At 44.0% G+C, this 25,772-nt stretch overlaps 1 protein-coding gene across 1 annotated transcript in view; it reads right to left on the reverse strand.

Annotated features, from left to right (window-relative positions):
* The window catches only part of A2ML1 (alpha-2-macroglobulin like 1), a 50,113-nt gene that overhangs the window by 11,049 nt on the left and 13,292 nt on the right, over nt 1-25,772 (reverse strand). Inside the window, exons 11-28 of the mRNA XM_052639779.1 lie at nt 24,427-24,594; nt 22,287-22,511; nt 19,584-19,644; nt 18,912-19,057; nt 18,092-18,241; nt 16,827-17,021; nt 15,219-15,312; nt 14,713-14,827; nt 13,528-13,756; nt 12,858-12,984; nt 10,914-11,035; nt 9,908-9,959; nt 9,460-9,543; nt 6,277-6,453; nt 6,031-6,112; nt 5,102-5,258; nt 2,175-2,249; nt 177-339 (exon numbers count right to left, since the gene is read on the reverse strand). Coding sequence (XP_052495739.1) covers nt 177-339; nt 2,175-2,249; nt 5,102-5,258; nt 6,031-6,112; nt 6,277-6,453; nt 9,460-9,543; nt 9,908-9,959; nt 10,914-11,035; nt 12,858-12,984; nt 13,528-13,756; nt 14,713-14,827; nt 15,219-15,312; nt 16,827-17,021; nt 18,092-18,241; nt 18,912-19,057; nt 19,584-19,644; nt 22,287-22,511; nt 24,427-24,594 — 2,422 coding nt within the window. The remainder of the gene's footprint in view (nt 1-176; nt 340-2,174; nt 2,250-5,101; nt 5,259-6,030; nt 6,113-6,276; nt 6,454-9,459; nt 9,544-9,907; nt 9,960-10,913; nt 11,036-12,857; nt 12,985-13,527; nt 13,757-14,712; nt 14,828-15,218; nt 15,313-16,826; nt 17,022-18,091; nt 18,242-18,911; nt 19,058-19,583; nt 19,645-22,286; nt 22,512-24,426; nt 24,595-25,772) is intronic.

Raw genomic sequence — 25,772 nt, forward strand, 5'->3', positions numbered from 1 at the left:
ACCTGGGTTCGATCCCTGGTCAGGGAACTAAGATCCTGCAAGCCATATGTCATGACAAAAAATAAAAAGGACTTCCCTGGCATCCAAGGGGGTTTGATCCCTGGTCTGGGAAGTTCTGCATACCATGCAGTGTGGCAAAAAAAAAAACAAAGCAAAAGCTAACAGGACCAACATACCTGAGACAATAGCCTGTTGATCTAGCTTTCCAAGAAGAATGTTTCTGATGTCTGTGTCCCCAGCCAGAGAGAATGTATAAGCAAGGAGGGCCTGTGTGTACAGGTTGGTGGTAGAGGAAACGGAACTCTTGAGACACTGCAGCCCCTGACTCACCATTGGATCCTGAAAAGTAAAGATGAAGAACTGAATTTAGAAGGCATTCCTTTAAAAAGTGGAGGTGATAAGGAATATCCTCTTTTGAGTTTAAAAGACTCTCAGTTCTCAGTTCAGTCACTCAGTCATGTCTGCCTCTTTGCAACCCCATAAACCACAGCACGCCAGGCCCCTCTGTACATCACCAACTCCTGGAGTCCATCCAAATCCATGTCCATTGAGTTGGTGATGCCATCCAACCATCTCATCCTCTGTTGTCCCCTTCTCCTCCTGCTCTCAATCGTTCCTAGCATCAGGATCTTTTCAAATGAGTCAGCTGTCCGCATCAGGTGGCCATAGTATTGGAGTTTCAGCTTCAACATCAGTCCTTCCAATGAACACCCAGGACTGATCTCCTTTAGGATGGACTGGTTGGATCTCCTTGCAGTCCAAGAGACTCTCAAGAGTCTTCCCCAACACCACAGTTCAAAAGCATCAATTCTTCGGCACTCAGCATCCTTTATAGTCCAACTCTCACATCCATACATGACTACTGGAAAAACCATAGCCTTGACTAGACGGACCTTTGCTGACAAAGTAAAGTCTCTGCTTTTCAATACGCTGTCTAGGTTGGTCATAACTTTCCTTCCAAGGAGTAAGCGTCTTTTAATTTCATGGCTGCAATCACCATCTGCAGTGATTTTGGAGCCCAGGAAAATAAAGTCTGACACTGTTTCCACTGTTTCCCCATCTATTTGCCATGAAGTGATGGGACCAGATGCCATGATCTTCATTTTCTGAATGTTGAGTTTTAAGCCAACATTTTCACGCTTCTCTTTCACTTTCATCAAGAGGCTCTTTAGTTCTTCTTCACTTTCTGCCATAAGGGTGGTGTCATCTGCATATCTGAGGTTACTGATACTTCTCCCGGCAATCTGGATTCCAGCTTGTGCTTCCTCTAGCCCAGCGTTTCTCATGATGTACTCTGCATATTAGTTAAATAAGCAGGATGACAACATACAACCTTGACGTACTCCTTTTCCTATTTGGAACCAGTCTGTTGTTCCATGTCCAGTTCTAACTGTTGCTTCCTGACCTGTATACAGGTTTCTCAAGAGTCAGGTCAGGTGGTCTGGTATTCCCATCTCTTTCAGAATTGTCCACAGTTTATTGTGATCCACACAGTCAAAGGCTTTGGCATAGTCAATAAAGCAGAAATAGATGTTTTTCTGGAACTCTCTTGCTTTTTCCATGATCTAGTGGATGTTGGCAATTTGACCTCTGGTTCCTCTGCCTTTTCTAAAGCCAACTTGAACATCTGGAAGTTCACAGTTCACGTATTGCTGAAGCCTGGCTTGGAGAATTTTAAGCATCACTTTACTATTGTGTGAGATGAGTGCAATGGTGTGGTAGTCTGAGCGTTCTTTGGCATTACCTTTCTTTGGGATTGGAATGAAAACTGACGTTTTCCAGTCCTGTGGCCACTGCTGAGTTTTCCAAATTTGTTGGCATATTGAGTGCAGCACTTTGACAGCATCATCTTTCAGGATTTGAAATAGCTCAACTGGAATGCCATCACCTCCACTAGCTTTGTTCATAGCGATGCTCCCTAAGGCCCACTTGACTTCACATTCCAGGATGTCTGGCTCTAGGTGAGTGATCACAGCATCGTGATTATCTGGGTCATGAAGATCTTTTTTGTACAGTTCTGTGTATTCTTACCACCTCTTCTTAATATCTTCTGCTTCTGTTAGGTCCCTACCATTTCTGTCCTTTACTGGCTGGAGAGGGACAAAACTAGGTAACTTTCTCTAGAAATAGTCATGATCCAGAGAGTGTCAAGGGGAGGAGCTAGAGAAACTCACATCTGTGGTCTTGCCCATCTCCAACAATGCAGCCGTGATGTAGGCAGTCAAGGAGACCTCATCATCAACTCCACCCTGGAGGGAGACAGGGAGACAGGAAGTCAAGGCCGCAGCCAGCACGTGCAAGAATTGTGTGCAAACTACAAACTACAAAAAGGTGTCCCCTCTGAACAGATGAATTAGCAGATGCAGGGAACAGACATGTGGACACAGGGGTGGGGGAGGGTGGGATGAATTGACAGAGTAATATTGACATATAATACACTGGTTTGTGTAAAATACATAGCTAGTGGGAAGCTGCTGGATAGTACAGGGAGCTCAGCTCAGTGCTCTGTGATGACCTAAAGGGGTGAGATGGGGGTGGGAGCGTGGGAGGGAGGTAGAAGGAAGGCTCAAGAGGGAGGGGGACGTATATACTCATGTACCTAATCCCACTGTTGTACAGCAAAAGCTAACACAACACTGTAAAGCAATTATCTTCCAATTAAAACAAAATTATTTATTTATTATTATTTTTTACCTGAAGGATAATTGCTTAACAATATTGTGTTAGTTTCTGCCATACATCAACATGAATCAGTCATAGGTATACGTATGTTCCCTCCCTCTTGAACCTCTGTCCCACCTCCCACCCCATTCCACTCAATTTTTGAATTAAGAAAATAAAAAAGTGCTCCTTTCCAGAGGCTGACTGGACTTCAAGACTCCAGGACAGACAGTGGGTGGGGGCGGGGAGGAGGACTGGAAGGACTTCAGTGACGCCCAGCCTCCAACAGTGACCTTCAAGTAACCTTCAAGAAGTAACATGAGGTCTTCAGCTCTGAGTGGTATTTAGGAAACCCAAGAGAAGGGGTTAGGAAGCATAACAGATTAAAAAAAAAGAAGAAGAAGGAAGCAGGGGATAAGAAGAATCTGAGAATTTCTTATTCTCAGGTTTTTACTGAATCTGAGCCTCCCCAGATGAATGTTCCCCTCAAGTGGCATAAAGCTCAGCCTCTTTTCCAGGAGACATTAGGTGACACCTGTCCTTGATTAATGACTTTCACAGAAGAATATTGGTTTTTTCTTTAAAAAAATATGTAATCTAAATTATGATCTTTGTTCAATAGATAAAAGAACAAACACTTAAAAAGGTGAAATAGTTTGTTCAAGAATATACAACTAATAAGCTGAAGGGCTGGGATTTGAGCCCAAGGAGTTAAAGTCCAGAGCTCCCACTAAGGACCAAACCACCAAACTTGACAAGACAAATGATGTGTTTCTTGACAGACTGGCCAGCTCTGGTAAGACAGGAGGAGGAAAAACCTCTAGAATCTTGTTCTAGTCACATCCAGGCTTGTACTATACACATGGGGGACACTGCAAGGACCTTGCATAAGGAATACTAATGAATCATACACAGCTTTTGTTTTCAACACTCAAGATTTTTAATCCAGGGCCTGGAATAGCAATAATGATTCCTTCAGGAAAGTTGGTTCAGTCTTTCTTTCACTGGGTCTGTTCTGAATTGAACAAGAGCTGCTTACACCCCAGCACCTCACCCTGTGTTGGGAGGGGTCAGGCAGTGCAGTGAATGGAGGTGAGAAATGCCCCTGGAGTCCAACTGCTGGGGTTCAAATGACAGTCCTGTGCCCACAATCACCTTGGGCACTTCACTTAACCCCCGCACCTAGTTTCTTCATCTGTAAAATGGAATTAAAAATGGTATGCCAGGACTTGTATGTGCATGCTCAGTTGCTTCAGTCGTGTCCAACACTTTGTGACTCTATGGACTATGCCCCGCCAGGTTCCTCTGTCCACGAGATTCTCTAGACACTAATACTAGAGTGGGTTGCCACGCTCTCCGGGGGATCTTCCCAACCCGGGAATCAGACTCACATCTCCTGCATCACACGTGGATTCATTACCCACTGAGCCACCTGGGAAGCCCCATGCTAGGACTCAGCATATTGATTTGTTGTAAACATTAAATGGGCTTCCCAGGTAGCTTAGTGGTAAAGAATCTGCCTGCCAAAACAGGAGATGCAAGAGACACAGGTAAGATCCCCCAGAAAAGGAAATGACAACCCATGGGAAATCCCATGGATTGAGGAGCCTGGCAGGGTTGCAGTCCATGGGGTCGTAAAGAGTCAGACACGACTAAGCAACTAAACAAGAACATTAAACATCAAATAAACGGAGTACATAGCGCCTGGCAGAGAGTAGACCCCCTTGCAATAAAAACTGGGCTGGGGACTTCCCTGGTGGTCCAGTGGTTAAGTATCTGTCTTCCAATGCAGTGGACTTGAGTTTGATCCCTGGTTGGGTAACTAAGATCCCAAATACCCTGAGGCAACTAAGCCTGTGCATAGCAACTACTGAGCCTGTGCTGCAGCAAAAATCCAGCCCAGCCAAAATAAACAAATAATTACTTTTTTTAAATAGAAAAATTATTTTTAAAAGAAAAAAAAAAAAAAAGAGGTATTGGGCTGCCTAGGAATCCCCACCAGAGCAAATGGCTTTGCTTCAGACTTAGGGAGTTAGTAAAATGCTCAGAGACCTTCTAGTCCAATGGTCCTCAAACTTTAGCAAGTATTTGAATCACCCAAAGGGTTACATTAAAATACAAATGCTGGCCCACATTCCCCAGAGTTCCTCTGACTAGGTCTGGGGTGAGAGCTGGAATTAGCATTTCAAACAAGTTCTCAGGTGGTGCCGGTACTGCTGAACCTGGGGACTGCACCATGAGAACCATGTCCTAGCACATCTTCTCATTTCACAGACATGGAAGCTCAGGCTCAAACTGGCTAAGAATATTGACAAAGGTCACCCCTTAGCCAGGCCAGAGACCTAAAGAACCAAACCCCAGGCCAGCACTCTCTTGATTCTGTGCAATCAAGTTCTGTCAAGTTCTTCTCAGGGACTCCAGGCCCCTGGGCAGGCCGCACCTTCATAGCGGTGTGAAGGAGATTTCCCACATTGTCGTAGCAGCCACTGGAGAGCTGGTTTCCTGCCATCCACTCAAGAGCATCCTGGATGTTCTTGTCGTCAATGAAGATGAATTGCTGAGCCTGGCCAAAGCATTTGGTGACAAAGGCTGTCAGCCTATACGGGTAAAGAGGGAAATGTACATTAAGGCAGATTTCTAGGTGAGGGTTCAATGTGTTAAGTCGATTCAGTTGTGTCCGACTCTTTGCCACGCCATGGACTATAGCCCACCAGGCTCCACTGTCCATGGGATTTTCCAGGCAAGAATACTGGAGTGGGTTGCCATTTCCTCTTCCAGGGTGTGCAACAGTTCTACAGTTTGTTCTGGTGTGTAGTTCCAGAAGAGGAGTTGAGAAAACATAATGCCATAGGAAGCCTGGAAAAGGGAGGTCTTACTTGGCCTTCATGAGGACAAAAACTGGTAGGTACAAGGTGAGGGAGAAGGGTAAAGGATCTGACCATACATGAAGCTGAAATAAATAGTATTAAAGTGATAGAGGAGGACTTCCCTGGGGGCACAGCAGATAAGAATCCACCTGCCAATGCAGGGGACATGGGTTCCATCCCTGGTCTGGGAAGATTCCACATGTCACAGTGCAACTAAGGCCCATGTACCACAACTGCTGAGCCCACACCTGGAGCCTGTGCTTCACAAGAGAAACCCACGCACCACAAGAGAAACCCCACACCGAAACTAGAAAAAGCCCACAGAGCAACAAAAACCCAACACGGCCATAAATAAAAAAATAAAATTAATTTTAAAAATATGTTTAAGTGGTAAAGGATAGAAAGCAAGAATGGGGTGCAGGGGAGGGTAGAGGAATAATTCCAAAGGGTTCTGGAATTATTCTCTGGGGAGCAGAACTCACTGAGAATTGGGCAACATTACCATGTGTTTCCATTTCCATCTTGCTCCCCAAAGGCGCTGTAGGAGCCATTACTGTGTTTGTACATCAGTTCCCTCTGGTACCCTGGGAAGCCAGACGTGGTTTTAGAGGAGAGCAACAACTTCAAAAAACACTCCCATGGCTTGCAAGGATGAGGTCCACTTCAGACACCAAAATTCCCTGTGTCTTAATAACCCAACCATAGGCCCCAAAGCAAGTGTCCAAGAAGAAAGGGTGAGCCAGCTCACCCAGCTTCAGGAAGCCCACTGCTCGAGACCAGATTTCCTCCGTCAGCAGCTCTGTCTTCTCCAGGTACTGCAGGACGTAAATGATAGGCGCGAACAAGACCATGTTCTGCTCCCCACAGCCACTTGGCATCTGCACCAGGTTGTCCAGGTTCTGCAGGGCTGTGCCCATGATGTCTCCTGGGGTCCAAAAGGAGAGGGAAAGAAGATGGTGGGAGAAGCAGGGACCCTGAAGAGTTATCATTCAATGAATACATGTGTGCCAAGTCACTTCAGTCATGTCTGACTCTTTGAGAACCCATGGACTGTAGCCCACCAGGTTCCTCTGTTCATGGGATTTTCCAGGCAAGAATACTGGAATGGGTTGCCATGCCCTCTTCTAGGGGATCTTCTCTACCCAAGGATGGAACCCACATCTCTTATGTCTCCAGCACTGGCAGACGGGTTCTTAACCACTAGCACCACTTGAGAAGCCCTCCAAAGAACACATATTACTTACCATTTTGTGAGTCATTACTCTTGACCCCAGGTACAACAGTCTCCACCTCGAAGTGCCCGTAGTCAGTGGGGCAAGCAATTACAATACACTGCAATTCTTTTGTTTTGGCTTTTTCTTTCTTTCTTTTTTTTTTTTTTTTTTGGCTATGCTTTGGTTGTGGCATGTGGGCTTAGTTGCCCAGAGACATGTGGGATTTTAGTTCCCTGACCAGGGATTGAACCCAAATTCCCTGATAGCTCAGTTGGTAAAGAATCCGCCTGCAATGCAGGAGACCCCAGTTCGATTCCTGGGTCAGGAAGATCCCCTGGAGAAGGGAGAGGCTACCCACTCCAGTATTCTTGGGCTTTCCTTGTGGCTCAGCTGGTAAAGAATCTGCCTACAATGCAGGAGACCTAGGTTCCATCCCTGGGTTGGGAAGATACCGTGGAGAAGGGAAAGGCTACTCACGGTAGGATTCTGGCCTGATTGTATAGTCCATGGGGTCACAAAGAGTCAGACATGACTGAGCAACTTTCACTTTCATGTTTCACTTTCCCTGCACTGAAGGTGGATTCTTACCCACTGGACCACCAGGGAAGTCCCACAATTTTTTTTAAATATTAATATTTACTTATTTATTTGTCTGCTCTGGGTCTCAGTTGCAGCATTCAGGATCTTTAGTTGCAGCATGTGAACTTTTAGTCACAGCATGTGGGCTCTAGCTCCCTGACCAGGGATCAAACTTGGGCCCCCTACATTGGGAGCTCTGAGTCTTGGCTGCTGGACCACCAGGGAAGTCCCTACATCACTATTCTAACTTATTATAAGCAATTATAACATAGTCCTATAACATTAGGTATGTACAAGGTACTGGAGTACACAGACAGGTCCACAGGCCACCTGAAGGAGTGCAAGGCTTTAAAACGCTGATGAGGGATGTAACAAAACCTGCAATCCTTAGTCTCAGTCTCTAAGTGCCTCCACTGCATATAACTACATCACCTTTCGAATCACCACGTCTCACTCAGACACACACATCCTCCTGGCATGCTTTTCCACGTTAAATTTCCCGACCCCTCCATATACTTCACAAGCCAGGAAGCCTGATGTAAGTGATTCATGAACATCTTCATTTCAGTCATTGAGCTCAATTTGAATGTATAAATATGTCCTGAATGTCAACTGCAAGAACTGCTCCAAGAACAAAAATGAAAAAGACATGGCCTTTGGGACTTCTCTGGTGGTCCAGTGGTTAAGAATCCGCCTGCCACTGAAACATACACATTACCATATGTAAAACAGAGAGCTAGTGGGAAGGTGATTTATAACACAGAGAGCTCAAGCAGGTGCTCTGACAATCTAGAGCAGTAGGATGGGGTAGGGGATGGGAGGGAGGTTTAAGAAGGAGGAGACATATGCCTAGTTATGACTGATTCACATTTTGTATGGCAGAAACCAACACAATGTTGTAAAGCAATTAATCTCCACTTGAAAAAAAAAAGAATCCACCTTCCAATGTGTGGAATCGATCCCCCTGATACGGGAAGATTCCACATGCCACGGGGCAGCTAAGACCATGCACCACAACTACTGAAGCCCCGGCACCCTAGAGCCCGTGCTCCACAACAAGAGAATCCACCACACTGAGAAGACTGTGCACACCTAGAGAGTAAGAGAAAGCTCATGCAGGAACAAGGATCCAGGGCAGCCAAAAAAATAATAATAAAAAAATTTAAGTAAATAAATAGACAGGACCCTTATCCTCAAGGAGTCCTCGATGCAGTGTGGAAGACACAGAAAGACAGTGAGTTATAATTCAGGATAGTGAGTGCTATACTAGAATCAAACGCAGAAAAAAATGGACATTTTAACCTGGAAGGGATCAGGGAAGGGGGTAAGAGTAAAGAAAGAATAACACATAAAGCCTTTGACTATGTGCTAGATACTGTGCCGGGAACTTGATATTATATTATATTTAATCTTTATACCAATCCTGAGAGGTAGGTTATTGCCCCTGTCTTACAGAAGGGAAAAGAGGGACCAAAATCGTTCACTAACTTATCCAAAGTCACATGGCTATTAAGTGGCATAACTGAGATCCTAAACCAGTTTGATACAATTTTCAAGCTCATGTTTTCCTATTTGCTCCCTCTCCTTGCCCAAAGAAGTGGCATGCCCTTTTAAACATGGTTGAATCTTTCCAAAATTATATTCAAATGGATAAAGTTCTTATTCTTAAATGGTTACCACAAACATTTTGTCTCCCCTCTACTCAATTTATAGACCTAAACCTAAATACACATAAAACTTAATGAACTTTAACTTCCTCTTCCCAGTCTCTTTTCTGTTTTTTGTCTTTGTTTCTCTGTTTCTTGGGTCCTGGCTTACGGCATGTGGGATGGGCACATCTTAGTTCCCTGGGCAGGGATCAAACCCAGGCCCCCTGCAGTGGATGCAGGTTGTCTTAACCACTGGACCACTGGGACAGTCCCTCATTTCTGGTTTTAACTGGGCATATGTGTGTATAATCCCATCCACACTGCACAGGCTGTATGCGCTCAGTTTGTAAAATAAGCTCTTCTTCTTTTGTCTCTTCTAGCCCTCCACCCCTTCCTTCAGGTAGGTCCATAGGCTTCAGCTCACACCACACCTTGAGAGCTGCTGGCCCCACTTTTTCCTTTTTGAGCTAAGAATCTCTGGTTGCTTACCCAGAACAGTGACATAAGCCTTGGCCGAATCAGGAACAACATCCTCAGGGACCTCCAGAGAGATGGATTCTGAAGCCACTTTTCCTGTGAGGGGCAGAGAAACGGTAAAACACTAGAAAGGTGGAAGCAGTGGCGCTTCTCGAGCCCAAACCATAGGAAAACTTGCCATCACCCAGGGTTTTCTGTAACCACTGCTTTCTGTGGGTTGGAGGTAGATTTTTTTTTTTATTACTATTCATAGCGGTCTTTGCTAAAAATAAATTCCAGCCAGCACCATAATGTACTGTATGATTTCTCTTCTTTTCCTGCCTCTCTGCTAGTTGGCTCCCCTGGGAATGGCACCCCTAGACTCTCCTATTTTTTCCTTGTCCTGTAGATTCCTCCTTTTGCCTAAGAAAATCTGTTGCTAAGGGAATTCTCACATCAACCCCTCTCTGTGTTCACCCACCTTTTGGGCACAGCAGTGAGCTGTGTGTCTTCTCCACAAGGACTCCTTCCGGCTGACAGGAAAAGAGACAAGGATGGGTGAGAAAAACTAGATGAGCATCAGGGCAGGTGGCCCTGGAGGGATAGGAAAGGGAAGGGAAACCCGGGGAAAAAGAGGCCCTGCTTGCGCCCCGAGGGCTTCGCTCACAACTGGAGGGAACAGAGCTTCTCTTTGACATTCAGAAGGACTCCTTTTCAACCCAGGGAGGGGCCTCTCAGTAAGATTCTTTCTGGGCTAGAGCTAAAGACAAGTTTGGGACACTTCTAGGAGACAGGACGGGCAATGGAATTCATGGTGATGTGACGTAGCTAATGGTGACATAGGGATTTTCATAGGAGAAACTAACATTCATTGAGTGTCTCCAAAGTACCAAGTATCAGAGGGGTGGGAGGGAGGAGTCGGAAGGAGGGGATGTATGTATACATACACCTGATTCGTGTTGCTGTACAGCAGAAACTAACAACGTTGTAAAGCAATTATACTCCAATTTTTTTAAAAAAAGATAACATTCCTTCTTAATCTTATAAGGGGTCACATGACCCGCTATGATGACCCTTATATCCAGATTATGTAAATTGTCAATAATGTATCATTTGATACACAGTCTTCTGTCTCAAAGAAAACTCATGCAACTGTGCCTTGACTTCCAAAGTGCGGCACAGTTCTCAGGGCTTTCTGAGAAGCTCTTCCCAGGGTATAATCCTCAAATCTGGCTTGAATAAAATTTTCCATTTCTTTCTTAAAAAAAAAGTGCAGGTACTGTATTAGACACTTTCATAGGCCATCAGTGTGGGTTTAGCAAGTATTTAAGAGCAGAAACGGCTCAGGGAAGGACAAAGGTGAGCTACCTGATGGCAGCTGGACTTAGAATGCTGCAACAGACTCACTGATGTGGTCGGACACATGCTGAACATCCCTGGCTTGGTAGCTGCCTTTGCCTCTGAAGCTAGACCTGCAGACAACTCACCTTGACCAGAACTGGTTTGATGAGTGTGTCACTCCCACCCTTTAGGGGAACAAACGCCTTCTGGCCCCCACAGAGTTCATTGCTGTCCAGAATCTTTGTGCTGATAGTGAAGTTTACATGACCTGAGAAGAAAGAGGGAGAAAGGAAGATATTGGCCCCACTGGCACAGGTACCAGTGAGGTCTCTTCCCCACTAGACTGTTGCTTCTTAAACTTGATGCATGCAAGTCACCTGTGGCTCTGGTTTGTTACAATAAGAGCTCTGCATCAGTGGATCTGGGGTGTGGCCCACAGTCTGCAGTTCCAAGAAGCTTCCAGGAGTCACTGATGCTGGTCTAGTGTGGTAGGCGGCCTCTAAGGGGCCCTGACAACCCCTGCCCTGATATTTACACTGCTCTGTCATCTTCTCCCCTTGCTTGTGGGCTGAATTTAGTGATTCACTTCTAAAGAAGAGGATAGAGCAGAAGCAGTGAGATGTCACCTCTGAGATTGGTTAAAAAAAGACTGCAGGGACTTCCTTGGTGATCCAGTGATTGCAAATCCACCTTCCAGTGCAGGAGACGTGGGTTCAGTCCCTGGTTGGAGAATTCAGTTCCCACATGCTGCAGAGCAACTTAGTCCGCAAGCTGCAATGAAGATCCAGCACAGCCAAAAAAGACTGCAGCTCTGTCTTGGGTTCCCTTTACCCCTTGAGCCACTCACTGTGGACGAAGCCAGTTGTCATGTCAGGAGGCAGTCCAGTGGGAAGAGCCATGGGTTAGGAAACAGAGGGAGCCCACCAACCAATACCTGAGGCCAAGAACTGCAGCCTTCAGTCTAACAGCCTATGAGGATCAGAGGCTCTGGAATGACCCTAGATGTAAGTTCTCTCCTGGGCAAATCTTTGGAGGAGAACACAACCCTGGCTGAACTTCATGAGAGACCTTGGGCAAGAGGCACTCAGCTAAACCATACCAATCACTGACCTACAGAAACTGTGATAATAAACATTCTTTAAGGGTGCTAAATTTTAGGGTAATTTGTTAAGCAGCAGTAGATCACTAATTCACCCAAAGATCACAATTTGAGTTGCAAGGATTTAATCTGAGAGCAAATGACATCTGAAAGGATTATTGTGATGATTTTGTGTGTGTGTGTGTGTGTGTGTGTGTGTGTGTGTGTGTGCCCACATGTGCATGCGACCAGTCAACTCTTTGGGATCCCATGGACTATAGCCCACCAGGCTCCTCTGTCCATGGAATTTTTCAGGCAAGAATACTAGAGTGGGTTGCCATTTCCTTCTCCAGGGGAGCTTCCTAACCCAACAATAGAACTTGGGTCTCTCGTGTCTCCTGAACTGGCAGGTTGATTCTTTACCACTACACCATGAGGGAAGCCCAAATTGTGATGATTAAATGAGTTAATTCATGTGACACAGTTAGGACAATGCCTGGCCCATAGTTAGTGTCTGACTAGTAACATGAAACTATATCCCTTGTCCTGGCATAAATATATTTTTTAAAATATTTATTTATTTGGTAGTCCTGGGTCTTAGTTGCTGCACCTGGGATCTTTGATCTTCTTCGTTGTGACAGGCAGGACACACGGGGTATTTTCTTAGCTGTGGCATGTGAACTCTTAGCTGCAGCATGTGGGATCTAGTTCCCGGACCAGGGATTGAACTTGGTCACTGGGAGTGTGGAGCCTTACCAGCTGGACCACCAGGGAAGTCCTTGGTGTAAATTTTAAAACTCGCCCTTTCACACTTGAAATAGTCCGATGTGAATAATTTGGAGTCATTTATCAAAGAATATTTGCTCATTTATTTATAACCTAGACTTAAGAGGGAGAAAAATAGAGGCAAATATACAGAGAGGAAGGAGAAAACAAAGCAAATGTAGTACAGGAAAGGTAGCATTCCTAACCTCTGTTCTCTCCTTGCCTACCTGCCACGTCCTGCTCTTACCCAGTTTGACAGCCGTGATGTTCCAGTGATAGGATTTTGCTTCGTCAGCACACAGACAGGTGGAGGCCTGAGGGTCTGTCTGTGTTTCCACTCGGTACTCCTGTGACTTAGCTAGGTTAGTCTGAACCTAAAGAGGATATTTGAAAGATAAAGGATATAAATAGGACTTCTCTGGTGGTCCAGCAGTTAAGAATCCGCCTGCCAATGCAGCAGATACAAGTTCGATCGCTAGTCTGGGAAGATCCCACATGCCAAGGGGCCACTAAGCTCATGCACCACAAACCTGTGCTCTAGAGCCCAGGAGCCACAACCACTGAGCCCACGTGCTACAGCTACTAAAGCCTGCAGGGAGCCTGTGCTCCGAAACAAGAGTGGTCACCACAATGAGAGGCTCACGCACCACAGTGAAGAGTAGCCCCCACTCACAGCAGCTAGAGAAAGCCTCCCAGAGAGAGCCCAAGTGGCAACAAAGACCCAGCACAGCCAAAATAAATCAATTAACTAAAATAAGTTTTTAAAAATAAAAAAAGATATGAGTAAAGCAGACAATGCCCAGAAGGTTAGGAAGATGGGAGGGCCAAGACACTGATGTCTCATCTTTTTCTCTGGGGAGATGGGTATGCCTCCAGTGTAGGGGCTGATACCTGCTTCCTACATCTTCAGCTCTTACCCTGATGCACTTCTTCAGGTAATTGAAGATGGTGGCAGTCAGACGGAAGGATTCACCACGAACCACTGAGTAAGGGAGCGTCAGATCAACAAAGAACGGCTTGAAGGCAGTCACTCCAACAGTGGGTGAGAGGCCAAAACCCTTGGACTGGGAGGTGCAGAAAGTCATGGCCTTCCACGTGGTGATGGTGTCAGGAATGGTGATGTGGACAGACTCCTGTCCCGAGTAGCTGCGAGGACACAAGAACTCAGCTACAAATTCGCCTACAGAAGTGACTATTTTACTGCTCTTGTGCATGGTGGGGGAAAGCAACTGGACTGGAGGCCTAAGTGAATCTCAAGACTGTGAGTCTTCAGGTGAGGCTGTACAAGTATGGGAAAAGCATGTGTCTGAGGACTGGGGGAGGCGGTATGTGTGCAAACGTATCTGTATGACAGCCCAGTGCCCTCCGAGGCACTGTGAGAATACGCATCCTTATGGTTTGTCAGGACAAGCAGGAAAGGAGTGAGTACAAACTAAACTAACATCAAGATGTGCCTTTCTGTCGGTGTGGCCCTGCCCTGTCTGCACTGTGCAAATGTGAAGATGTGTGGATTTGTTTCGAATGGTTGTATACAATTGTTTAAGAATCCAGGGAAAGAAAAACATTCTCATATTTCCATTAAACCTTCTTGGCTTGAGACTTCTGTTTATTCTTGCCACCTCTGCTTAATCTTTTCTGCTTAATCTTTTCTGCTTCTGTTAGGTCCTTGCTCTTTCTGTCCTTTATTGTGCCCATCTTTGTGTGAAATGTTTCCTTGGTATCTCCAGTATTCTTGAAGAGATCTCTAGTCTTTCCCATTCTATTACTTTTCTCCATTTCTTTGCATTGTTCACTTAAGAAGGCTTTCTTATCTTTCCTTGCTATTCTCTGGCTTGAGACTTAGGTTCATTAGAAATTATCTGAGTCTGCGATTTCCCTGGTGGTCCAGTAGCTAAGAGTCTAGCTCGCAATGCAGGTAGTCTGGGTTTGATCCCTGGTCAGGGAACTAGATCCCACATGTTGCAACTAAGGGGCCCACATGCCACAACTAAGACCCAGTACAGTCAAATTAATTAATTTTTAAAAATTATCTGAGTCTGGGTTCTCTCCTGACTCCACACTGTGTATATATAATCTTGTTATACCTTTGAGGTATCACTTACCCAACAGGAAACAGATCCCACAGCCAAGTCTCTGGAAAGTACTGGCGAACCTGAGACTCTTCCAGCCGAACTGATGGAGTTGGCTTGAAAGCCACTGGACTAACATCATTCACTGCTAAGGAGACAAGGAATAAGGGGAAAAGCAGAAGACTTGAGTCACACGATAAGTCAAAGTAAAGGGACTACTAGCAAGACATTCAGAGGGAAGCGGAGAAAATGCAAGTCAGAGATGAGGAGGAAGGACCACTGAGGAACTAACTGGTCACAAGGCTCTTGGGGAAAGTGACAGGTGGGGATGTTTGGCCAGAGAATGAATAGATAAGAACTTCAGGCTTCAAAAGCCCACCCCATAGAAAGAGAGTGAAATGCCTGGGGAAACTGCCTGCATCTATAACCCACAATCCATTATCATCCTGGCTAGAGGCTCAGGGCAAGAAGAGGAGGCAAAGAGGGAGCTTTCAGAGTTCTGTGATTCTAAATATTTCAGTGAATCAGAGACAGCTTACCTTCAGCCAACGTAACTCTGTGTCTTAAATTCTGGTGACTGCAATCTATTGGCCTCTTGATTTTGGCATTGGACAGTATTTTCAGGCCCACGTCCTGATAGGCACCAAAGGGACCAGAGAATGAAGTGTTAGAGGGGGTCCTTTCCCTTACTACAAGGGCTACTGCCTAGAAATTTCACCCTCAAAGGATTGAACCAACACATTTTTTGCCTATTAATTGTGAGACCTATACTCAGCCACCAAGACTGGTTCACTTCTATTCCAGTCAGTATGAAAGTCTCTCAGTGAAACTTATTTCATCGTATTTATATACGTATATATGCATGTATTATGCATGTGTATATACACACATACGCATATGTTTTTGCAGAATGATCATCACAATAAGTCTAGTTAACATCCATTACCATATATAATTTAAAAAAATTATTTTCTTGTGATGAGGACTTTTAAGATCTATTCTCTTAGCAACTTTCAAGCCCAATATCATTGGGCTTCTCCAGGGGCTCAGAAGTAAAGAATCCACCTGCAATGCAGGAGCCTCAAGTTTGATCCCTGGGTCAGGAAGACACCCCACTTTAGCATTTTTGCCTGGGAAATCCCATGACAGAAAAGCCTGGCAGGCTACAGTCCATGGGGTCGTAAAAGAGTTGGACTAAACAACAACAACTAAACAACAAGATACAGTATCACTAGCTATAGTCACTATGCTGTACATTACATTCCCAAGACTTGTTTATTTCACAACTGGAAGCTTGTACTTTCTGACCACATTTACCCATTTTGCCCGCCCCCTATCTCCCATCTCTGGCAACTACAGTCTCTTTTCTGTATCTATGGGTCGGTTGTTAACTGTTGCTTTTAAATACCACGTATAAGTGAGATCATACAAGGTTTGTCTTTCTCCATCTGACTTATTTCACTTAGCATAATGCCCTCAAGGTCCATCCAGGTTGTTGCAAGTGACAAGATTTCATTCTTTTTTTGGCTAAATAGTAGTATTCCACGTACTTCATTGTTCGATATGTTTAATACTTCTTCTGAATATTAGTCACTGTATCCTTATTATTTGATTTGAAATGAATTTTCTGAGGGCAGAGACCATATCAACTTGATCAATTCAATAAAAATATATTGAGTGGATCAGGCTCAAAAATATATTGAAGGATAAAGTATTAGAGAAAACGAAAAGATTGAACAAGACCTGCTTCCTGACCTCAGAGAACCAATGGCCAGACATGGGCCAAAGCATCCCAAAACTTTGCTGATAAAATAAATGCAAAATATTTTGTAATAGTAGGATACTTCTGGTCTACCTTTCCTTGTGGTTTTGTTTTTGTTTTTGTTTTTTTTCCTTCTATACTGATCCCATGAAAGTCAATGTTTGCAGACCCCAGAGAGAGGATAGGTGTTTGGCCTCATATGTGGGAAACTTCTTCAAGCATAAGAACCAAGAGAAGCTCCTTGCCACCCAGGAGTTTCTTTCAAGATTTTGCCCCTGTCAGTGCCCACCTGAGCCCACATGCTTTTGTCGATATGGACTTTCCTTCCCCCCCCCCCCCCCCCCACCATTGTTTCTATGAGAACAAAATGGGTAAGAACATCGACCTGGAAGAAACTGAAAACGTCTATTTTTTCAGAGAGCCGAGGCCTCCACATGACAGGACGGTTGTTCCAACGCTCCTCAAGCACTGGCTCAATAAAGGGCTGTGGAAAGTTCCAATGATCAAACCCTGGACACTCGTCGTATTCAGCCACCTGATAAGGGTAGTGATGGTACCAGAATGGGAACATCCCATAGACCTGAGAAAAGACAGGAAAGGAAATTAATCTTTTTTTCTTAAGCAAATGAAATATTGACACAGTGAAATCACTTCTCTCAGCTTCTGTGGGCACAGTTTGTTGTCCTTGTATTCTTTGTCCTCAGTTCAGTTCAGTTCAGTTCAGTTGCTCAGTCGTGTCTGACTCTTTGCGACCCCATGAGTCGCAGCACGCCAGGCCTCCCTGTCCATCACCATCTCCCGGAGTTCACTCAGACTCACGTCCATCGTGTCAGTAATGCCATCCAGCCATCTCATCCTGGGTCGTCCCCTTCTCCTCCTGCCCCCAATCCCTCCCAACATCAGAGTCTTTTCCAATGAGTCAACTCTTCGCATGAGGTAGCCAAAGTTACTGGAGTTTCAGCTTTAGCATCATTCCTTCCAAAGAAATCCCAGGGCTGATCTCCTTCAGAATGGACTGGCTGGATCTCCTTGCAGTCCAAGGGACTCTCAAGAGTCTTCTCCAACACCACAGTTCGAAAGCATCAGTTCTTCAGCGCTCAGCCTCCTTCACAGTCCAACTCTCACATCCATACATGACCACAGGAAAAACCATAGCCTTGACTAGATGGACCTTAGTCGGCAAAGTAATGTCTCTGCTTTTGAATATACTATCTAGTTTGGTCATAACTTTTCTTCCAAGGAGTAAGCGTCTTTTAGTTTCTTCCATCCTAAGCCCCTTCCTCTAGTTCATCTTTTCTCATAATCTGATCTTTATCTCCTATTTCATCTTTCCTGATCCCTATGATCATATTAACCATGCCCTTCTCATATCGTGTTTTTCGGGGCTGGGGCATGCCAAGCAGCTTGCAGGATCTTAGTTCCCTGACCAGGGATTGAACCTGGGACCTAGCAGTGAAAGCCCTGAGTGCTAAACACTGGATTTCTAGGAATTTCCCATATCATCATTTCTACCTTCATGTCCACACCAACTTTGCCTCCACTGTTTCCCTGAGACTCTCTTTCCTGCTCCCTAGAATCCATCTTTTATCCTGATGCAGCCAGACTATCTTCTCTGTCGACCCCCTCTTGCCATGTCAGTAGGCCACTCACCGAACGATTGCTCAGTTCGCTCTCTGGTCTAAGCAGCAAGACACTCTCATCCACGGCCCGGACTGCACAGAGGGACCCAGGGGCTGCCCGCAGCTGGAGGTCCACATCTGCTCCTGGAAGCTGCTGGGAAGGTGAGAAGTCAAGGGAAACCTGGGGAAGAGAAAAGGACAACACGGGGATCAGGTCAGGCTGGAGAGGAGGAGAAACAGTCATCAGCCATATGCCCTAAGTACGGTCCCTAGCCCACTCCTTCATTTTTTTTTAGAGTCGCTTTGTCTTTTTTTTTTTTTTGATCCAGATCATTTTTAAAGTCTTTATTGAATTTGTTACAATATTGCTTCTGTTTAATATTTTGGTTTTTTGGCCACGAAGAATATGGGATTTTAACTCCTTGACCCAAACCCCCAGCATTGGAAGATGAAGTCTCAGCCACTGGACTGCCAGAGAATTCCCCCAAGTCCTTCACTTTTATACTGATTTTTCTTTGTAAAGTCTTGCCCTTTAGAAGCAGTGTCTTGTGATACAGTTGGAAAAAGTAAGCAGCACAGTAAAATAATACAGAAAGTTTAAAAGATGCAAAGTAGAAAGAGAATTTATGGAATAGGTCTACAGAACATGTGACTTCCCAGCATGACCTTTTAAAAGAAGCAGGAGAGACAGTTCAACAAACCATGCTAAAGATACAGAACATGACATCCAGCTTCAACGTTCTCCCCTGCCTTTCCCATTGGCCCTGCCTTATCTCCCTCCACCCCCAGGACACACAAGCTCCCTCTCTCTGCCCAGACCTTTCCTTCACCCGCCTTAACTGCCATTTTACCTGATTGTCAAAGCACATCTCCACAGAGAACTGGATTTTGTCCGCTATGACACCTCCACTGGGAAAAATGGCATAGACCACCAGGGAAGGATCAGGGGCTAATCTGGAGTTGAAGACCAGTGGGAGAGAGAAGGAGCCTTTCAGTCCTGAAAGAGAAGAGGGGATATTCAGGCATGAGAGTACATGCTCACCTACCAGTGACATCCAACCCTGTGTCTGCACTTCTCCGTGAGCCAACCACGGGCAAATTGTTTCTCATTTTTCCGATCTGTGGTTATTGTTCTGTTCTTGCTATTCCTGCTCTTGCTTCTAGTATAAGAACTGTTTCCTAGAAGTTTAAAGTTTTTTCTTGTCTCTCTTCTTTTTTCTTTCTTTTTTGTTTGTTGAATCAATGTAAAAACAATTTTACATTACAAATGTAATGTAAACTTACAGGAGACTTGGAAAACACAGAACCAAGTTACATGTAGTTCCACTATATATTACAATTATTTTTAAGTAGATAAATGAAAATTTTCAGTTGGTGTTTCAATATCAAACTCTCAAAAATTAACAGAATGAATATACAAAAAGTAGAAGGAAACTACCATAAAGGAGATCTGAAAAGCATTATAAACCAATTCAACTGGAAATTTAAAGTTTAAGTCTTCCAAGAGATTCATGAACAGTCACCTTGCATCCTGGACTTCAGGTGTTTCTGCCCCTCCATCTCCAAATTTCCTTTCCCTATTAACTAAAGAAGAGAAAAAATAAAAATCATCAACAAGATAGAAGTTAGAGGAGTTTAGCCTTAGTCCAATCCTTACACCTCTCTGTAAGGAGAGGCTTCTTTCATAGTTCAGGAGTCCAGGTAAGTACTTTGTGGAGCATCCTTCAGCTTGTCATATGTCTGATGGTACCCAGAATTCCGATGACTCTTCCTCCAGTTGGGGGTCTGCAAAGAACCAGGGGGTGGGTGGAAGGAGACACAGGCCACCATGGCTTTGGAACCAGACAGAACAGAAACTATTCTTCACAACAGATAGCTGACACCATTTCTTGAAGATCTCTAGGTTTTATTCTTTTATGATCCTTGTAACATAATGTCCACTAAAATCCATCCTTACAACCTTTTTAAAAAACATTTTTTTCTACTGAAGTATAGTTGATTTATAATGTTGTGCCAATCTCTGCTGGACAGCCAAGTGACTCAGTTATACACATAGATACATTCTTTTTTTAATATTCTTTTCCATTATGGTTTATCCCAGGAGATTGGATATAGTTCCCTGTGCTATACAATAGGACCTTGTTTTCTATCCATTCTACATATGATAGTTTGGATCTGCTAATCCCAAACACCCAATCTATCCCTCCAACAAGTCTCTTCCCCCTTGGCAACTACAAGTCTGTTCCTTCTTTCTGTGAGTCTGTTTCTGTTTTTACAACTTTAAAAAAATTATCACTCAATTAAAAATTCAGTGGAAGTTAAAGGTGGGGGGGTGGGGATAAATCGGGAATTTGGGATTAATATATGCACACTACTATATATAAAATAAATAACCAACAAGGACCTACTGTATAGCATAGGGAACTCTACTCAATACTCTGTAATAACCTCCAAGGGAAAAGAATCTGAAAAAGAATATATATACATATGTGTGTGTGTGTAATTAAATACCTGAAACTAACACAACATTGTAGATCAACTATACATAAATAAAAAATTTTTTAAAGAAGTCAGTGGAAATGAATGCATCTTGAACTGTCTTGAGTCCTCTGACATTTGACTCTCTGGCAAGAAATCTCTTTTTATCTCTCCCTTCCTGTTCTCTCTCCCTTGAAAATGAACTCAGTACAATGGTTTCTAAGTAGGCCAACTCCTCAGGCTTCAGTCAAGTCCGCACTGATCTGCTCCAATTCCACTTTTCTCGTAAGCCTCCCACACTTCTGTCCTGAACTCAGTACACATATTATAACTCTGCCTTATTATTTCCCACCCACCCCTCCTCATTCTGTTATTTGGATGATTGTTTTAGATTGATGGAGACACTGAAATGATTTAGGGGATAAAATCTCTCAGAGGCTTTAAGAAGGTGATAAAGGAATAAAAAAAACTCTGGACCATCAAACCCAAGGTTCACATGAGTCCAGTTCTTGAGGACTTCCTGAGGATAGACTCATGGTGACCAGTAAAACTGTTAGTCTTGGTTTTTCTTTTTATTTTTTTTGGGTTTTTTTGGCCGCACAGCAGGGCATGCAGGATCTTACTTCCCTGACCAGGGATCAAACCCATGCCCCTTGCAGTGGAAGCTCAGATTCTTAACCACTGGACCACCAGGCAAGGCACCAAACTGCTTGTCTTTATACATTTTTTTTCAGACTACAAGTTGTAATCACATTTCTCCAGAAAGTTGCTATCAAAGTTAACCCTATATTATCTATTTTATTTTATTTATTTATTTTTTTGGGGAGAGACATATAAAGTTTATTAAAATACAGCTTGACAATCACTATGCAAGTATAAATGAAGATTAATGGTGGCAACAATGAAGGAGCATAGACAGCAATGCATGAGACACTCTGGAAAAGGCTCACTTTTCTTGGCATGAAATTTACAACTCCTTTATCACTTGATTTATTTTAGCTGAATCATGAAGGTGATATATTATCTATTTTAAAACACTGACCAATGAAACACATACGGAAATTTATTCTGAGTCCCCATCCTCTCCTCAGTCTCCCTCCCACCAACCCACCCTGCTCCCTTTCAGCCCGTGTCCGCAACATTTTCTCATTAACTCCTAGTATTATTTCCTCACACATTATTTCCCTGGACTCCTGTTCAAAATCTCCTTATTACCCATGTCCTCCCATCTTCTATACCTATATCAACACAGTAGCCACTGGGCACATATGACTCCTGGAGCCCTTGAAATGTGACTTGTCCAAACTCCTTCAAGTATAAAATATATACTTTGAATTTCTAATGCATACATTGCTACACGGTTGAAACAAAAAAATGTAAAATGTTTATTGATGATTTTTAATGTTGATTTCATGTGGAAATGATCATATGTTGGGTTAGATAAGATATCCTTTAAAAGTTAGTTACCCCCATTATTTTAATTTTTTAATGTGGCAAATAAAGATTTAGAAATTACCTATACGGCTTGCATTACAGTTTTCTACAAAACTCTTTTGGCTGTACTTCACAGCCTGTGGGATCTTAGTTCCCCACCCAGGGACTGAACCTGCACTCCCTGCATTGGCAGAGCAGTCTTAACCACTGGACCACCAAGGAAGTCCTGTCTTATAGCTCTATCCAGACTGTTCACTTTCTCTGACTGACTGTCCTTATTCCCTTTCCTTCCAGCCCCCGTCTCCCAATCTCACATAGTAGGAGAAGGTGATTTCCTGGTCAGGGTTTGCATCAGCCGGATGGATGTAGTAATCCACCAGCACTTCCTGGGGCCGGCCACATTCCAAGATGCCACTTGATCGACGGATGCCAAGGAAGCTGCGGGTCGTGTTGTAGAAAGGCTGCAGGTGCAAGTAGGCATTTTGGTAGTAACGAGGCACTTGTTTTGGATCATATGTTTCTTCCAATTGGAACCTGCCCTGAGAAAGAGAGAGAGAGGGAAAAAAAGACCTTTAAAGGCATGTACCCCAACTATATCAACCCGGTAGGGCTGTTGTGATTCTCAAATAGGTACTGCCTAAGAGTGGCATGTAGATATTTCACTAGAGGTCCAACCAAGAATGTCTGAGGACTCCATAACAGTGGTTACTTGAAGCAACATTGTGGTATGTCAGGGTATAAAGTAAGAGCTGAATTATAGCTGTCAGGTAATAGAAAATTGTCAGTGATAAACCTTCACACACTGATGCAAAGGAGAGACAAGTTTGACTAAGAGATTAAAGAATGTATCTCAAATCTAAGAAAACTAGATACAGAGGATAATAAGACTGAAAAGCAATCAATCAATCAATATCAGGCTACCCTGGTGGTCCAGTGGTTAAGACTTCCTGCTTCCAATGCAGGGGGCATGGGTTTGCTCCCCGGTGAGGGAACTAGATCCCACGTGCCGAACAGTCACACATACAAAAAAAAGACTGAAAATAATCGTTTCTAAGAGGAGTGATTGAGTGATGCCTAGAGTACAGAAATAGGCAAATTAGTCACAACAGAAATAGTACGTATTTGCTTATGGGCTATAGTTCTTCCTCCTTCCCCATAGCAACATCCTCTACCAAGGAATCATAGACCCTTTAGGTCTAACTGTGGACCCACCAGGTGACTTGTTTTGGGGAATGGATATTCAAATATGTGAGCTAACTAGAGGCTCAGAAAAGTCTTTGTATGTCTTTTGCGTCTCTTCACTGCCATGAGAATGGGTATGTGCTTAATCACTCAGTTGTAGCCGACTCTTTAAGACCTTGTGGACTGTAGCCCGCCAGGCTTCTCTGTCCATGGGATTTTTCAGGCAAGAATACTGAAGTGGGCTGCTATATCCTCCTCCAGGGGAATCTTCCTGACCCAGAGATCGAACCTACATCCCCTGTGTCTTCCGCATTGCAGGCAGACTCTTTACCCACTGAACCATTGGTATACCTGGACTGTCTCAGCAGATCATGAGACATGTGGAGTGCAAGCCTACAGTCAACTGGTCCACAGACATAAGGAACTCCACGAAGATGGGCAGAGCTGCCATCAGATTACCCAGATACAAGACCAGTAAATACTTCCTGTTGTGTAACACTGAAGTTCTGTAGTTTGTTTTTTTGTTTTGGTTTCTTAGTTCCCCGATCAGGGATTGAACCCGTCACCCTCAGCAGTGAAAGCACATCCTAACCATGGGAAAGCCAGGGAATTACCCTGCACTTGTTTGTGAAGCAGCAATTGATAACTGGTACAAATAACCTTCCAAGTTGTGCAAAATCTAGAATTCTCTTTGCTGTTTTATGAGTAATAAGAAGAAGGAAAGGGGGAGTGAGAGGAAGAAGATGATTCTGAACCATTTTTTCCTCCCTAATTTGACATGCGAAGAGTTGACTCATTGGAAAAGACTCTGATGCTGGGAGGGATTGGGGGCAGGAGGAGAAGGGGATGACAGAGGATGAGATGGCTGGATGGCATCACTGGCTCGATGGACGTAAATCTGAGTGAACTCCAGGAGTTGGTGATGGACAGGGAGGCCTGGCGTGCTGTGATTCATGGGGTTGCAAAGAGTCGGACACGACTGAGCAACTGAACTGAACTGAATCTGATTTCAAATAGAGAACCAGATAGAGAGGCAGTTAAGTTATAAAATGAATTAATAGAAATAGCAATTTTTTTTATTTGAAGGGTCATTTATTTGATGAGAATTAAAAATGGTGGTGTCTAAGAAAAACTTTCTGTCACAGGGAGGGCAGAACTGGTGAGTAAGTGCGGTGATGGACTTACCGGGAGGGCAGAGAGAGAAACAAGGACATTCTCAAGTTTTCCTTCAGATGGTCTTCTGTGCTGGAAAGGGGAACTCCCAGTGCTTACCTCCAGAGAAATGCTTTTCCCGTTCCAATTAGCCGTGTCTAGATTGAAGGCAGCGAGGCCATTGTTGTCAGTAGTTAGGATCTGGTTGATGTTTCCATTTTCTCCAGGAATCACCAGATACACTGGATGATGCTTGAGGAGGGAGCCATCGTGGCCCTTCACTCTTATCTGAGGGGTGAAGGTCATTAGAGTCAGGTTTGGAATACATTCAAAATTCTAAGGAGACATTTCAGGAAAGAGTCCAGAAAAAGGTAAATGTGATGTGGAGAGTCGGAAATGAGGCTCTACGAGGAACTGAGAAACACACAGAAGTAGCTTGACCTGGAGCAGAGATGGACTGGCCACACATAGGATGGACCTAGATGTTGTCACACTGAGTAAGGTCAGTCAGACAGAGAAGGAGAAATATCATATAACACCCCTTATATGTGGAATCTAAAATGAAATGACACAAATGCACTGCTTACAAAACAGAGGCTCACAGACTTAGAGGCTCACAACTTAAGGCTGTGGCGGGGAAGGACTAGTTAGGGAGTTTGGAATGGACATGTACACTCTGCTATATTTAAAATGGATAACCAACAAGAACCTACTGTATAGCACAGAGAACTCTGTTCAGTGTTATGTGGCAGCATAATGTAACAGTGGATGGGAAGGGGCTTTGGGGGAGAATGGATACATGTATATGTATGCCTGAGTCCCTTTGCTGTTCACCTGAAATTATCACAACACTTTTAATCAGCTATACCCCAATACAAAATAAAATGTTAAAAAAAAAAACAAATGAATGAACACAAAAGAAGTAGATTTGCCATGTGGCTTAGGAAACATCAGGGCTCCTCTTTTTCATACCCCGCTGCCAAAGCTCTGTATATTTTTTTGCTTTCATTTTCCTACAGAGCATCCTCTTCCAATCCTAAATTGTATAATCCTTAGGCTCTAAGACAGTGTGGACCTACTCTTGGTCTAAAGAAGAGATAACCAAGGAATAACGGATCTGAATATGTACAATAGTATGGTGTTCAACAATTATTTGGGAAGTGAAGAAGATAAGCTAGAGAGAGGGGTGGAATGCTAGGAATCAGAGAGAAGACACTACAATTTTTTAAATCTCTAAAGACGGTGCTTAAGGAACCATAAGTGGCTCTCTGTGGCAGGAAGTTTGATATTAACCTTGCCTAGATGCAGAAACTCAGACTAGATGATCTCACCAGGTAACTTGCAGCTCTAAAATTCAAAAACTGACACAGGAGGAGGGGAACCCCTGGCATTGGGAGGGTCATTGAAGTCACATTAGTATTTAAGGCACATCTCACGTGAGATTAAGGACACACAGTGCCAGGAGT

The sequence above is a fragment of the Budorcas taxicolor genome, chromosome 5 (assembly GCF_023091745.1).
Source record: "Budorcas taxicolor isolate Tak-1 chromosome 5, Takin1.1, whole genome shotgun sequence".
Lineage (NCBI taxonomy): Eukaryota > Metazoa > Chordata > Mammalia > Artiodactyla > Bovidae > Budorcas > Budorcas taxicolor.